Consider the following 14,819-nt stretch of genomic DNA (forward strand, 5'->3'; position numbering starts at 1 on the left):
TGACTTAATCAAAACTGCCTCACATACAAAATCTGTTGGGGAAGAACGGCAAGGAACTTGGTAACAAATCTGAAGGACATAACAGAGTATGTCTGTCTGCTGTCTGCTTATTGCTACTATCCATATGGCAATTTAGATGCTCTGATTTCTCCTGTAAATATTGCCCTGTTTCCCACACTCACTGACCTGCCAAATAGCTGATGGCAGGGGTGTGTCAGGGGTGCAAGACAACCTCACCTAAATGTTTCTTTTTTTTGCCTCATTTTGCATACGACTTTCGTACCCAGTTTAACACTAAAGATGAACAAAGGTTGCACAGTTTAGGTAAAGAAGGCTGTTGGAAATGCCAGGTCTATGAAATAACTGATCATTGTGGTTAGATGTTATCTGAAGTGACAGTATTGAAAACCTCTCACTCCTGGCATCATTGAACTCATTATTGTTCTGGCCAGCACTCAGTTAAATTCAAAGTTAAATTCAGCAGTGACTTATATTTAGAAACTGGATGAAGCTAGTTAGTAGCATTTTTGAGAAGGATACAAATTCTTTCTATCTAACGACTTGCTACTTTCCTTCAGAAGAATGGTCTGCTTCCTGGGCTTCAATCCATCTGATTACTCATACTGCATTATTTCCCATAGCTGGAGGCAAGTTTTGTCAGATAGAATACCTATATTTTTGTCAAGGCAGCAATATTCAGCAGCTATGCCTGCTGCAGATACGTTTCTAACTCCTTAAAGAATTCAGTGCCATGAAGAATAAAAGATGAGGTGCATTGGCCATTTTTATAAGGATGTGCACTACCTGATGCTCTGAGTTTTCTGTCCTGTAGCTCACCACCTCCAGCCCTGCCATCAGTCACTGCGAGCCTGGCAGCTGAGAGTTCAATGTAAGACTAACCATGCTGCAATGTTGCATTTGGGTGACACCACCAGCTCTCCTCCTCCCCCCCAGGTCCTCCAGATTCTTCTTCTGGACAGGACTTCACAGGAACGTGGAAGCTCTTAAAATGTTCTTACATCACAAAAAATATCATCAGAATAGGTACGATTTCAACCTGTGAATGCTTTTGCCATTGACATTCTTGGGGGGGAAAGACAACTCGGTACCTTCTTCCTCCTTGATAAAACACCTCTGACAGTGATAGTGACATTTCTATCACCTTTTTTTTTTTTTTGAAATTGTTTAGGCACCTTAAAATACTAATGAGAATTGGACTGTTCTCTCATATGCAGAGCATTTTTGCAGGCCACCATGTCCTGCAGGCCACAGGGAGCAATTCTGACAACATCTGTGAGAATTGCCAGACTTGTACCATCTCCTTGGAAGTTGATGAAGAAATGGTGCCTAGAGAAGCTTCAAGATGAGGCAAGTAATGGAGAATGGGTTGCCTTCTTCCCTGCCCAGGATATATGTCTTTTCCAGGGTAGCTACCTGGAGGCAAAGCTGAACCTGGTCCTTCTCCATTCTGTCTGGGGTCACATGGTGAGTCCTTGTGTGAGCGTCCTTGTGTGAGTGCCCTTGCACAGACCATGTTGGTGAGTGGGGTGGGCAGAAACCTGCAGACACCTTCCTGGAGAGTCTGGTCGTAACAGTTCCTCTTTAGGGACTTGAGTGCCCGGAGCATGACCTGCCTAATGGCTAAAAGGCTAATATCTGCTGTGTCTGATCCCCAGCTCCTGTCTCAAAGGGCTGAAATCCAATTCACCTCAAACCATCTGGAGCCCATTTCAAAATGAATAATTCCTTCAAGTCTTGTTTAATCCATCGGCAAACAGCTTCACTCTTTGGTTTGCCGTGACACAAATCCCCTCTGAGGGCCCCGAGCAGGTCAGCATGCGGGTGTATATATGCCTGTGCTCAGTGTGTGTGTGATGATGGGGCAGCTACTTGCTGTTCACCTGAGGCATCTTCCCCTGTCCTGGAAGAGGAACAGTATTAAGGCTCAACTCCACTTGCTGTGAGCTTCCACTGTGACAACCAACCTCTGACAAAGGAGGTGTGTGCCACAGCAGTTCAGGGGATGCACAAGGTGTACCTCTGATAAAAATGGGAGGTCACTACCTCCAATTTTCTGCCCATCTGCAGAACTAGATGGGGGTTAATTCTCATCTGCAGCAAGGAAGATATGAAGTGGATGCTGAGCCAGAAATCTGGTTTCAATACCGTTCATAAAGTAGCTCTTTCATCTTCTGCAATATTATATTTAAAGAAGAAAGAAGAACTTGAAGAATAGTATTAGCATAACATTACATATGATTCTTCAAATTTGCAAGTATTACTAAAGAATATTGGGGTGTCAACATGATCCATTGTATAACATCGGTGAATGGCGAAAAAGGAGAGGAGAAACAATTTTTTTAAAGCACAAGTATCTCTCCACAATGGTAAAAACATGTTCAGTAGTCACTGCTGCATCTCCTCATGCACGTGTTTTGTTTGTAAACATTACTGCAAAAATCTCTGTGTGGTAACAGCATGCTTGCTGCACAGGTTACCAAGATTTTTGTTCAGCATAAAAATTCATATCATGAATACCCTTTAGCCATGAAGGTTTCCAATACATTGAAAAAAGGAATAGCAACAGCACAAACCAAACCTGCAGTATGAGCATTAGCACTGGAACTGCCTTGCTTCTAACCTGTGCATCACACAGTGGCTTTGTATGTCATAAAGACATCATCAAAGCCAAACATTCAGACAACGTTTTCTGTGTTGCTGGATCCTGTAGGTGCTACCTGCCTCTGCAGATCAGCCTATAATGATAATTTCTCTGTGCATGTTTCTTAATTTAAGAACAGAGGTAATAACACTGTTACAAGTGCTCTCACAGGTGCAGGACAACCTGCATCATTACATCACTCCTCTTAGCCACTAAACCCTGTGTAGGGTTTGATGACTTTGGGATGTAACACCAAGAGATGCTGGGGACCAAGGGATGCCAGCAGGCAAGATGCTCAGCACCTCCTTCAGCTCCTGACTTGCAGTGTAGCTTTCCTTACATTGCTTTCACCTGGCTATGTCTGCTCTCACAGCTACTCTGCTGGTCTAGAAAAGCAAGCTCTGGTCCACTCCATTCCCCTACTCTTGGCCATGAAAACAGGTAAAACTGTGCCTGCATTCATGTCACTAGCAAAGATGCTGACAATCTTAATGTCGTCAGATCTGGAGAGAATTTATGTCCCAGATCAACAAAAGTACTTGCCTCTCAGTGACTCCAGCAGGAGATAATCCATCTCAAAACCTCTATCAATTTAGTTTTGGTTCTCCCCCTTTCCCTTGTATAAAAGCACTTGAAGCTAAAACATTAGGTTTCCATCAGACTCAAGATAGGGACAAAATTTTGAGGACAGAAAATTCTAGTTATTAGATCTGTACATGACTTTTTTGTCTCCCCATAGCAGTCTCTGCTTTATACATTTTACTTCTCTTCATTATAACAGAGAAGACTAAAGAAAGTAATTCCCCCGGCACATGGTGTCCTTCCTTCTCAGCCTCAGCAAGTACCATCAGATTGGCCTTCTGAAACTTCAGGGAGAAAAACCTGTCATTCAGCAGCAGCAGTCTCTACGCTGCTCCGAGTACAACTCCCTTCAAAAGCCTCCTGTCAGCTTCACTCCAGTGAGCTGGCAGCTGCCCAGGTGCTGGGGAGGCAGATTTGGGAAATGTATTCCAAGAGACACCTCAAACTTCATCCTCCTGTGTATACTTCTATGGCTCTCCTCCCTGCAATCCCCAGACCTCCATTTGTATTAGTACAACCACTTAAAAACATGGTTTGGAGATTTGAGAAGGGTTCTTGCTGTTGTAGTTTGACCTCTGCATGGAGGGTGGGCAAGTGAGGGACACAGTCTAGAGTACACTGCTTGCACCTCATTGGTGAGGGGTGATGCTGCCCCATCCACCCTGGGCAAGTACATAGAGTTTAGCTGTGACTTCAGGAATTGTTTTTCACACAGGTTTTTATAATGGATCTGCTCCTGCAGTTATCTGCCAGCATTGATAGAGTACAGCTCTTCTGCACTGACTACAGTGCAACAGGAGCTGGCAGCCTCCACAAAACACAGCTGTGCCTGCTGATTTCCTCACTGGCCGTAGTGCCTGTGAGTCAGAGCAGAGGTGGAGAAGCAGCAGCAGCTCCACTCTGTGCTCCTCTCACATGGAACAGTTCTTCCTGCCTGCTCATCCATCCTACTGTCCCACTCCTGCCACGATTTCTCCAGTCAAATTTCAGATGTGCCCATGGTTCCCTGTAATTATCTGTTTCTTTTTGTTAACTATTCAGTAACGTTTGCAGAATATAAACCAGTTGGGACATCTGGCCCAGGGACAGACATCAGCAATCCAAAGATTCAGAGAAAGCAAAGCTAAAGGATGCTGTCACTACAGTACTTCAAAAGAGCATCCGATGTCTCTCCCTCCTCCTCCTCCACATCCAAAATGTGCAATGAAGTAAGCAAGCACTGTGCAGCCTGAACAGAGTGGCTACAGTTTATGCTATACTGCCTCATCTGTTCTTTGCTCCAGCTGTTCCTGGAAGGAGGTGCCACTGAATTGTTTCTCTCTTCCTCTGATGCTCTGGAAGAAAGACAGAGGGCTTTTTTTTTAAAATCTCGGCTTTTTAGCAAAGGAAACAAGGCTGGATTGTTGTGTACTGGCACTTGCTACCTTCTCAGCCCATGCCCTTCTTGCTGCGCAAGCATGGTATAAGACATGACATGCTGAAATAATATTTAGTTTTGCAGCTGGCCTCATTACTGCTATAATTTAGAAGGTATAACCAGTCATAAGCATTTCAAAATATATTCAGTTTTCAATAAAGAGGCAATTTCCACGGGGCAATGATCATAAATGAATGACAGTATACTCAAGAACAATGAGCAAATCTGTCAGTCTGTCAAGAATTTGCCTGATGTGTCATCACAATTTAATTAAGGGAAAAAATTTACTGTAAGAGACAGCAGGCCAAGTCAACCCCCCTACAAAGGTACTTCCTTCCTTTGTGCATTAAAAATAATCTCCCTTTGCTTTGAATTACTGATGCACAAGTAGCTTGTGACAAATCTTTCTCCAGAACTAAATAGATGGCTGAAAAGTATGAGCCAAATTCAGGTTTTATACATTGGATAAATTTGATTCTAGATGATTTTTGGGTCTTTCAAACCCACCTCAGTATATCAGCTGATTATTTTCCACAAATTTTGTGCCCTGCAGTCACTGAGTCAACCCCAACTACAAGGACTTCTCGGCTCTCTGGAACGTGGCCATGGTAGACACACTTCGTTCTCCTGCCCCGGGGGCACTGAACTGCTGTCCACCAGCACAGCCTTTCTCAGCCTTGCACTGCACCTCTGAAGGCATCCAGCTGGTTGTCAGAGCCTGTCAGGCAACATCCTCCAGCCAAATCCAGTTTCTTCCACTTCTGTAGTTTCAGCGGAAGAGTGAAAAGCTTTCTCAGTCTTTGGAGAACTACTTCATTCTGAAGAAACTTTTCTATCAGAGGTATAGTGTCTCAGCATGTCAAGGGATGCAAGGCAGTTGCACGGACATTGTTTATACCAGCTATGAAACTGTACAGTATTATGTCCAAAATAATCTGTTTTCACTGACTGAATGATCTGACCCATGGCTAAAAGTACAACAAAAAGGTATTCTGTTTAAATCCAAATGTTTCTTCATAGTTCTGGAAATACAGATACAGTAGCACCATGTTTGCATGGGAGAATGAGAAAGCTAAGATGACTTATTGAAGTTGTGCTGTCTAGAGTATTTGTTTTGTCAAAGATGAGTGAAGTCAGAAGAAACAATAAAAACAGTGCATTTTTCAAGAACATCAATTTCAGGAGGGTAGTTTTCTCTAGCTTAATAATCCCAGATACCACAACACATATAAATAAACTGGGGACTGAAAGCAGTAGTTTTAACCTGGTAATGTTCCACAAGGCAAACACACCTAAGTGCATTTATCTCTTCTCAGAACAGATATCTAAAAGCATTATCCTCCATCATGCTGTCGTCTGTTATCAGGTCCACATGCAGGCCCAGAAAGACTATGCAGTACATGTATAAATATACATACCCGACTTGGGTACAGTCTCGATATGGCAGCACTGAAAATATGCTACAGAAGGATCTTCTGCTGCTGATAAGGACTATTCTAAAATATAAAAGAAAATAAAAGAAATCAAAGACTAAAATTTAAAAATCCCACCACAATAAGCAAAGCAATAGATGTAACCACTGAGGAATTCATAATCATAAACTTCCATAACGAATGATTCCTCCCTCCTCTTTTTTATCTCACAGGAGTCATGCTATGGTGTCTTTACAGAAGTGCTGAAGCCTGTGCCATAGCAAATAAGCTGTAAACAAGCAGTGCAGACCCATCCATTCTGTAGGCTTTCTAGGAAAACTACCTTGAATACATTACTTGGAATCCAGGAGAGATGCTTTTCTAGTGAAAGGAGTCCACCCAGAAAGGCGTGGGACCATTCTGACAACTCACTACGATGGCTGAAACTAAACAGACAAATCCAGCAGCATCCCAAGTAATACACACCAACAACTACTGGTGATACACACCACAATTCTGTGGCTGACTTGGAGTCTGCATTTATTGGACAAAGAATTTCTGGCTGCTGGTTGTGACCTTTCTCTGCTAAAGAAAGGACTCCCTTGATTTTCAGCTTCTTGTTCCTGAAATAGACTTCATCCACGAATCAGGCTAAGTCTGCTCTTGTCATAAGCTTTCAGATCCTTTCACTGTTTTCAAGGCTCCTCCTTGAGTCTTCTGGTTTTCCCCATCACCCTCTTTTGGTCTCTGGGAATTATCACTGACCTCAGCAGTGGCACATCTTCCAGTCTTACCTTTAAGATCAGTGTCTAGCCCTGATGACCCGCCAGCCTCTGTGCTCAATAATTAATTAGCCTTCTTGGTTATGATGTTGCATTGATACTCAGGCATGACTGATCCCACAGTACCCTGCCATCTCTCCTGCAGCCCAACGTCTGTCTCAGTCACTGTCAGTGCTGAATTCCTCCTCCTGTAAACATGGCTTGCCTTTATTCCTCAGGAATTCCTTAGGGAGTTAGCTCAAGATTTGTTTATATGAAAGCATACATTATCTGCCTGCAGAGAGCTTATCTCAGAATCCAGGACACTCTTAGAGCAAAGGCCTTGTATTTTTAACCAGTCTCCAAATCTCTGCAACATCTGCAAAGTCACTGTGTGATACTGTCCTGGTTTCAGCTCTGATAGAGTTCATTTTCTTTAAATCAAATAGCTTGGAGGAACCTATCTGTTACACAGTCACACTATTGGCTTTAGCCATCAAGCTCTGACATATCAGTAAGCAACATCAAAACCACCTTGAGGTGAAGACCTACTTTCCATAAAACAGCACGGACTGTCAGTAGCTACATTACTATACTTTTGGGAGATGCAGATTGGCAAGAAGCCAAGAGAAGCTTGATGAAGATGTAAGATATAAAATGCCAATAAATAACCAATTGTTTATAAATATACCCTCTTTCCTTATTACCTTCAGGATGCTAAGAATTGTACAATTGTACTGACCCCTCTTCCCTCTAAAGTTGGCCAACAGGCTGCACCACGACAAATTCCTCTAAGTGATGGCAATTTGTGCTATTTTCTGACCTGATTAGCGTTAGAATTTACTGCTGTTTTACCTTTCCAAAAATCTCCACTTGTGGTCAAAATGCTATGACCTACTGTTACGTTGGTTGTCAGGGCTATTGTACTTCCTTGCTCTGCTCTCCAACACTGATTTTTCTCACCTTGTGTCCCACAGATCTGTATGTGAGGATTTCACCTGAATTTTTCATCCTTTGTCCTGCACTGGCCAAAGCTGGACAAGAAACCCTAGGAAGATATTTTGTTCTTTACTATCTGAAAACCAGCATAACCACCTATAAATCCCATACCAGCTGTTATTAAAACACTGCTTCCTTAAGTGACCAGCTTAGTCATAGTTCTTGGAAAAGGTTTAGCTCCCCAAGAGAGCCACTGCACATAATGCTTGGAAAAATGCAGAATGATCGATTTTCCTTCTCTTGGATCATTCTGTTACAGCAATCCTATTTTCTCTCTCAGAGGTATGTTTAAAAGCAAAGGGGGATTTACCCTATAATAAAGGAGGGTTTTTAATAATAAACATGCACACATGTTCAGGAATCTCTCCTACAGCAGATGAAGTATGATTTCATTGTTGTCTGAATGCTGCAATACTGCTTACCTATGGTAAATATCTCAGATTCTGTAAGACGGTCTCATGGTGCAGCAGTAAGTTAAAGAGCAGGGGGGAATAATTTTTCATATTTGAGAACGGCAATCCACAAGCAAGAAAGCCCTGACATATGATTAATTTTGTGCTTGCCACTGCTTATTGCTGAATGGTTGCTACTCACAACAGCTTGCTTGTTCACTGGAAGCCTTGTTTGCTGATGTATGAAACTTGGCACAGATTTCGAGGCTGACATCAGAAAGCATCTCTGAATTCGGAAAACCACAGTACCCACTAAGCATATTACCCCCCTCCCTCTGGTTGCTTCTGGAAATACAGCTCTTCCACCAACGCCCTACACCTCCCTAAAAATACCACTCAACTCCTAATACTTAAAGAAAAACAAACTGGTGCTTCCATGTCCACAAGCAAAGACAACAGTAGGAAGTTACCACAGAACTGTGTGTATCAGAAGGAATCAGACAAGAAAGGAAATAAAAAGCACCAGCCCAGCCTGTATTTTTTTCAGATTTTTTTCCCTTGGGACCCAAGCATTGCCTCTCTTTCCATAAACCGGTGGACCTTCTTTACACAAAGATCTCCCACACAGAGTGTGAGAGGAGCCCACGGCCTCCACTGCCAAGATGCCACAAAAACAGAGCTGCTGGAGGAGGTTGATGCAAAACAGCCTTAGGAGCTGGACTGGAAGGAAAGCAGGGAAGGCAGTGGTCAGATGCTCATCATGGAGGGATAAACCAGCATTTTATGTAGAGGTCAGATGACATGCATGGTAACAAAAAAAATTCTGAAGGCCTGCAAAGGTTTACTGAGCAGAAAGTCCAGAAACTTGTCACAAAGTTTGCTTTGGACAAGAAGGTATGGTGGAAGCCATTGCTGTTCAAGAAAACCGAATTATTGCTTATGGGAGAAAAGCATTTTTCAGCTCTTCAACAAAGGGCATCTACGATCCTGTGCAGCTCTGAATGAGCTCTCTCTGACATCAAAAGCAGGTTGAGAGTGGGTTTATGTGCCTTGATTCCAATTGTCCCACTTAGACATGTTTAAAATCACTTCATGAAAAGCTTTTCAGTCTCTAATTCTCACATTTCACCGAAAAGTTGTACTGATTACTAGGGTTCAGAGTAACCATTATTTTGCAAGAGAGTTCTGACAATGTGCAAAGGTCTAAGACTGTAAAAGCTAATCTTCCAACTTCTTTATGAGGTGTATGCTATAAAAAAAACTTACTGAGCACAAAGTTCTCAACAGAATCAATGCTTTGCTTGACTGGAAGAATAACGTCTGCTTTCTTCAGTGTCTGTCTAGGTTTCATTGTGTTGCACCAAAAGGCTGTGATCAGGCTATGTGATATAAACTGTATACACCAATCACATGTGGAATACTGTAGCCTCTTGTCTCATTCCTGGTTGGTTGATATTTGACAGCCAGGGCCCTGCTGCCCAGCACACAAAGGCAAACACACAAATCACAGATGCTGTCTGGGTAGCAGCTCTCATTTTGGAGCCTCACAAATTCAAGTGCTATTAGAAGGTGGCTGAGGGGAATTATGAACTGTGAGGATGCTGCAAATAGTCAGCCTCTTGGACTGCATGTGTTGCATTTCCACAACTAAAAGGGCAGCAAAAGAGATCTTTCACGATGGTGCTTGGCCTTTATTTAGATGTGTACACTAACAAAATAACTGAGAAAGTAATAGCATGGGGGTGGGAGAGGAACATTGTTTTACTGCTTTTTATATTTACTTTATACGATAACTGTAGAAATGTTCTTGTCCCATTTTCACTATTAACTGTTAGTTCAGCTTGCTCAGGTTGCTGTTTACGTGGCTTGTTTTTGCTAATCTTCTGTTTCAGGGCTTATGGAGGATATCACCAATAAACCTGCTGAGTGAAGTGGGTAAAACCATATGCTGGTGACTACCTGTTTGTATGTTATGGTTGACTTGTCTTTGTCTTTGCATGGGAAAGTTTATTTTGTGCTATTTTACAAGATTGCTTTGATAATACAGTCTAGGAAACCTAATTTTCTACCTCCTTTAATAAGCCACGTACTACAAATCCAAAGAAACCGGTTTAACCGGTGCACAGAGTATCAACAGGAAGCTTTACAAGGACTAGCTGATAAGCTCTGTTCTGAGTATAGGTGTTTTTTCTCTGTGCTAAATAACTGAACTCTTATTTCAACCACAGCTAATCCTGCCTTGCTGCTGGACTGACAAAGGCTGGACTCAGAGCATCGTCACTCCACATGTGTCATCCACAAGGCTGAGAGGGGAAGAGCTCTCAGTGCCGCAGGAAAAGGACACATCACTTTACAGGTTGAGAGCCACAAGTAAGGGCAGTTAATAGAGAGAGGAGGCCTGAGCTATCACCCACACTGCTGTTTTCTTTGCTGTGACACTCACAGTCACAAGCCAGTGAAACAATTACATGCTAGCTATTTTAAAGCCCAGTCACCAAATTCACCGCCCAAAAATATATTCAGTGTAGATGTTTTCAAAGCTGGGTTCCTCAAGTTAAGTGAAAGGCTGACATGCTGTGACAGAAGGGCCAGTCAAAGAGCCTGACTTCAGCCTAGCTCAGCACCTGTGTCCTGCACAACCATGCATGAGGCCCCTGGGACAAGGTTTCAGGCATGGAAAGGAGCCTCAGTAGGGTTTTCTATCCATTGCAATACTTGGGCTTCTCGGTGTCACAGGAAACTGGGGAGGACACAGCTTTAAAGGTCTTAAGGTACTCAGAAACACTGTTTGTGTTTCATTTTACAATGAACACATAAAGCAGATCCACCTGAATTTCTAGAGGTCCTTTTCATCCAGAATGCCTACTAACTTCAGTGACTGCAACTGCATCCAGACCCCTTAGAAAAACAGAGTCTGGGCTCATCTTGCTTACTGCTAGACATAGAAGTGACACAAAGTGTTAACTTTATATTATATTTTTAGCTAATATCGTTGTGGTTCTACAACCATAGGATGAAAGCTATTTCCAAAACTGTCTCTTGTATCTGTATCTGCATTCTACATAAAGAGATCTTTATTACAACTGTGGAAATATTCTAGAAAACTGTGTCTGCTGATAAAGATAAGAAGTCAGTTGAATAACAGAAGCTTCCTCACTGTTTTCTTAACAAGAAAAATACTCAGTTTTATTGTCAGGCATAATGACTGATCTGTGAATTAAGATTAAAGGTTGCATATATGCTACAAATACTTTTTTTACAAAACACGGAGAAAACAGTTTACTAATCAAATATTTATTCATTCTTTTGCAGATAGTATTTCTATCAAATTTATGCACAGATTTTATACACACAGCTCAGAAATTACTCGTTCTCTGTGCAATTTGTGTAATGCCTTAGAAGTATTTTTTGCTGTAAGAAATTCCAAGAGCATACATCTACTTATGCACAAAGCGGACTAAAATTAGAGGTCTGCTTTTCAGCGTTTGATTCCACACGTGTTTGTTGTAAAGACAATAATCAGCTGCTACTCAGACAACAGTCGAGTCAATAGCTCTGTGTGTGTCTGATACAAAAGCTGTTTCTAAAATCTCTCAGGGTCACCTTCTGCAACATTTATGTTGATTACTGCCTTGTACTGCATTTAACTGTATGTGTGAGAATAAAAGTGAAGAAAATTTTTCTTGAGCCAAGTAACACCTACCAGAATTCAATTCATAAAACCTGTGGTTCAATGCAGTGTCAGTGTCAGAGTTTCTACTGACATGGTGCCATATTTGATGGAAGTAAAAGGCTACATGCACAAATCAGTCCACCAGAACATACGTGGTTCTCAGCCATGGCAGTTTTATGAGAACAGGTATGTACAAGGGTCAACGCTCCATGGGCCAGTTTAGCCTACGTGCAACCTCTTCAGGTAGCCCAGTTCAAACCTATTCAAATTGGGAAGAACACGAAGAAAAAAAATCACGCGGTAGATGGAGAAACTGTCTTTGGAAAAATTAGAGAGGGCAGGTATTTTCTTTACAAGCAGGGAGGAGCTAGTTTTACTTCTGAGCTGGATGATACTGCAATAAAGTTCTGCTGATGGGAACACCAGGCCTTTGCAGTAAGTGAAGTCCCAGCCAATTCCTGCTGTACAGATCCCACAGGTGCCTGTGGCTGTAACCTGGGAAGTCCATGTCCCAGCTCGGGGTGTGCTGCAGTCACAGCTGCACCCCTCACACATCCCCTGGAAGACTCTCTGCCTACATCTGCCATGAAAACCAGGATCCCACACGTCACCTTGCCATGATCATCCCTGGCTGTGCATTTACCAACCGGCACTACGTATCCACTAATAGATGCAGTTGAAGTAGCATTGAACCACTGCTAAACTCGGTCCAGGCAGGTTTGCCCATCTGTGTACCCCTCTCACAGTTTGAACCTGGCAACACTCTCAAAGAAATGCAACCAGATTATGCCTAGTTTACTCCAACAGCACCACAGATTTTCCTTTTATGCAGGTTATTTGCATTAAGGAGACACAGGTCTTAAGATTTAAGGGCTATAGCACTTCCATTGACATGTACTTCCCTCGAGGAAGGAGTGTGCACTGCAGCCTGCACCTTCACAGACTGTGTTAGAGGCCATCAGTATGTGGTGAGTGGCAATGGCACGCTGTGCTCTTGCACAGGGATGCTGATCCTGCCCCTTCCCTCATGCCCCATGGATTGCCTTGCAGAAGCAGCCTTTGCATGCACAGTACCTGCCATTTCTGGTATCGTGTTGCCGCATGTTCTTGATAAAATGAACCTTCTTAAAGTTCTTTGGTCTGGGTGATCCTGAGAGTGTCCGACATCTGAAAAATAAATCAGTTGCGGGGGGGGGAGAAAGAAAAAAATAGAAGTACTCAGTTCCCTGCTGTACAGCCAAGAAGTCTACACAAAAGCAGGAAGGAAAGACGAGACAAATGATTCAAGTCACCCTGTGTTAGGAATCAGCAAGAACAATAAAGACAATAAGTCTGGAAACTAGACAGCTCAAACAAAAAAAATATTTAAAATAATAATAAGAAAAGGCACCATTCCCCTCCCTTCACGCAAAAAAAAAATCATAAAAAAACCTCAGCAAAGTAAAACTTCCTGTAATCTGCCGTGACAGCTTAGCCCAAGCTTTCAGAAGGAAAAAATTAAACTAAGCCAAAACCTGGTAAATATGCAATTTTTCCACTCGCATCAACACCCACGCTTTTGTAACCTCCTCAACTATTGATAAAGGAGCCATTAAGGAAAGTTCTTTCTTGTTTTAATTTTAGAAAGGTTTAAAATCTCCCATTGTCAAGGATAATTCCTATTTGCTTTTAACTCTAAATATTACTTTTCATATCCCTGATAGTATGCAAAACAACTGAAAATAAATTATCTCAGGAAAAAAAATAATCAATCTTGAAAACATTAAGCCTTAAATCTATTTTACATCTGAATGCACTTTATAAATTGCAGTTACAGAAAGAAATTGCCAGAGGGAGGAGAGATGAGACAAACAGCAATATCCTCCCCTCCCTCCCCCCCCCCCCTTGCCTCTTTCTAATCAGCTGAAACCACAGCGCATGTGAAAGCTTTCTCTGTTTCATCTCAGTGTTGTTTTGTTGCAAGGCATGGCAGGACGGGCAGGCACTGCAGATAACGCAACTCCTGTGCTCCCTGCACAGCCAGGGCTGCTGGACCGAGGCTGCTGCATCCTCCACGGGAGCTAAAGGACAAGCATCCTCTGCCGGCACACAGGATGAGTACAGCCCCTCCACATTAAGCTTCCCTAAACTATTTTTCCATCCTCTCCTCTGCATAGGCAGAGTTCAGCAGCTTCTCAAGCCGGAAAGGTCCTTTTGTTGGACTGAAACCACAGACCACTGGTCCCAAGCCACCAGGGACTGCCAGTCCTTGTTGCTGTACCAAACCACCACCACACTGCCCTGGCACACCCCGAAAGGGAGGACCCCATCACTTTGCCTTTTCTGCCTTCCTCCTGTTAGTAAAATCCTTGAGATTTCCTCACCCTCTGGTTGCAATTAGTCTTGTTAGCTACTTCACAGGAAAATACCAGCAAGAGAGACATTCTACCACCAATTCCGCAAATTAGCAAGTAAAAATACTGCCTGGCAAACCATACTTTGTTTATATCTTTTGCCAATTATACGTGTTTGAATCACTTACGAGAATGCTTCATAACATGCTGGTAAGCATGCAACAGTAAGCTTTGTAAAAATAATCAAGCCTTGGTAGTAGGCCAATTGGTACAGCCTCTGCTATTAAGTCTTTGCTTCGAGGTAGGGAAAGACAGCCAATCTGCATGTGGATGAACAAGGCTATAGGCTAAACACCAATTTAAACCAGCTGAATTACAGGTCCTAAGATAAAGAGTCAGTCAAACTTAGGCTGCTGTCTTGACGAACAGCTGACCTGGAAGGATTCCATGCACTGGTCGGATTACTGACCAGCCAGTTTCTGAACTGTTAAGCAGTTGCTCCATTTTGCATTACCCTAGAGGATTGCCTAGTGACTAATTACTGCAGTCCCCAGAGAAGTAAGCTGTGGTCTCCCAGATGCAGAAACA

At 42.6% G+C, this 14,819-nt stretch overlaps 1 protein-coding gene across 1 annotated transcript in view; it reads right to left on the reverse strand.

Moving 5' to 3' along the window:
• CABLES1 (Cdk5 and Abl enzyme substrate 1) overlaps window positions 1-14,819 on the reverse strand; it is a 73,354-nt gene that overhangs the window by 22,243 nt on the left and 36,292 nt on the right. The window contains 2 exon segments of the mRNA XM_032680258.1: window positions 6,080-6,157; window positions 12,973-13,065. Of these exon segments, the coding sequence (XP_032536149.1) occupies window positions 6,080-6,157; window positions 12,973-13,065 (171 nt within the window).

The sequence above is a fragment of the Chiroxiphia lanceolata genome, chromosome 1 (assembly GCF_009829145.1).
Source record: "Chiroxiphia lanceolata isolate bChiLan1 chromosome 1, bChiLan1.pri, whole genome shotgun sequence".
NCBI classification, from domain to species: domain Eukaryota; kingdom Metazoa; phylum Chordata; class Aves; order Passeriformes; family Pipridae; genus Chiroxiphia; species Chiroxiphia lanceolata.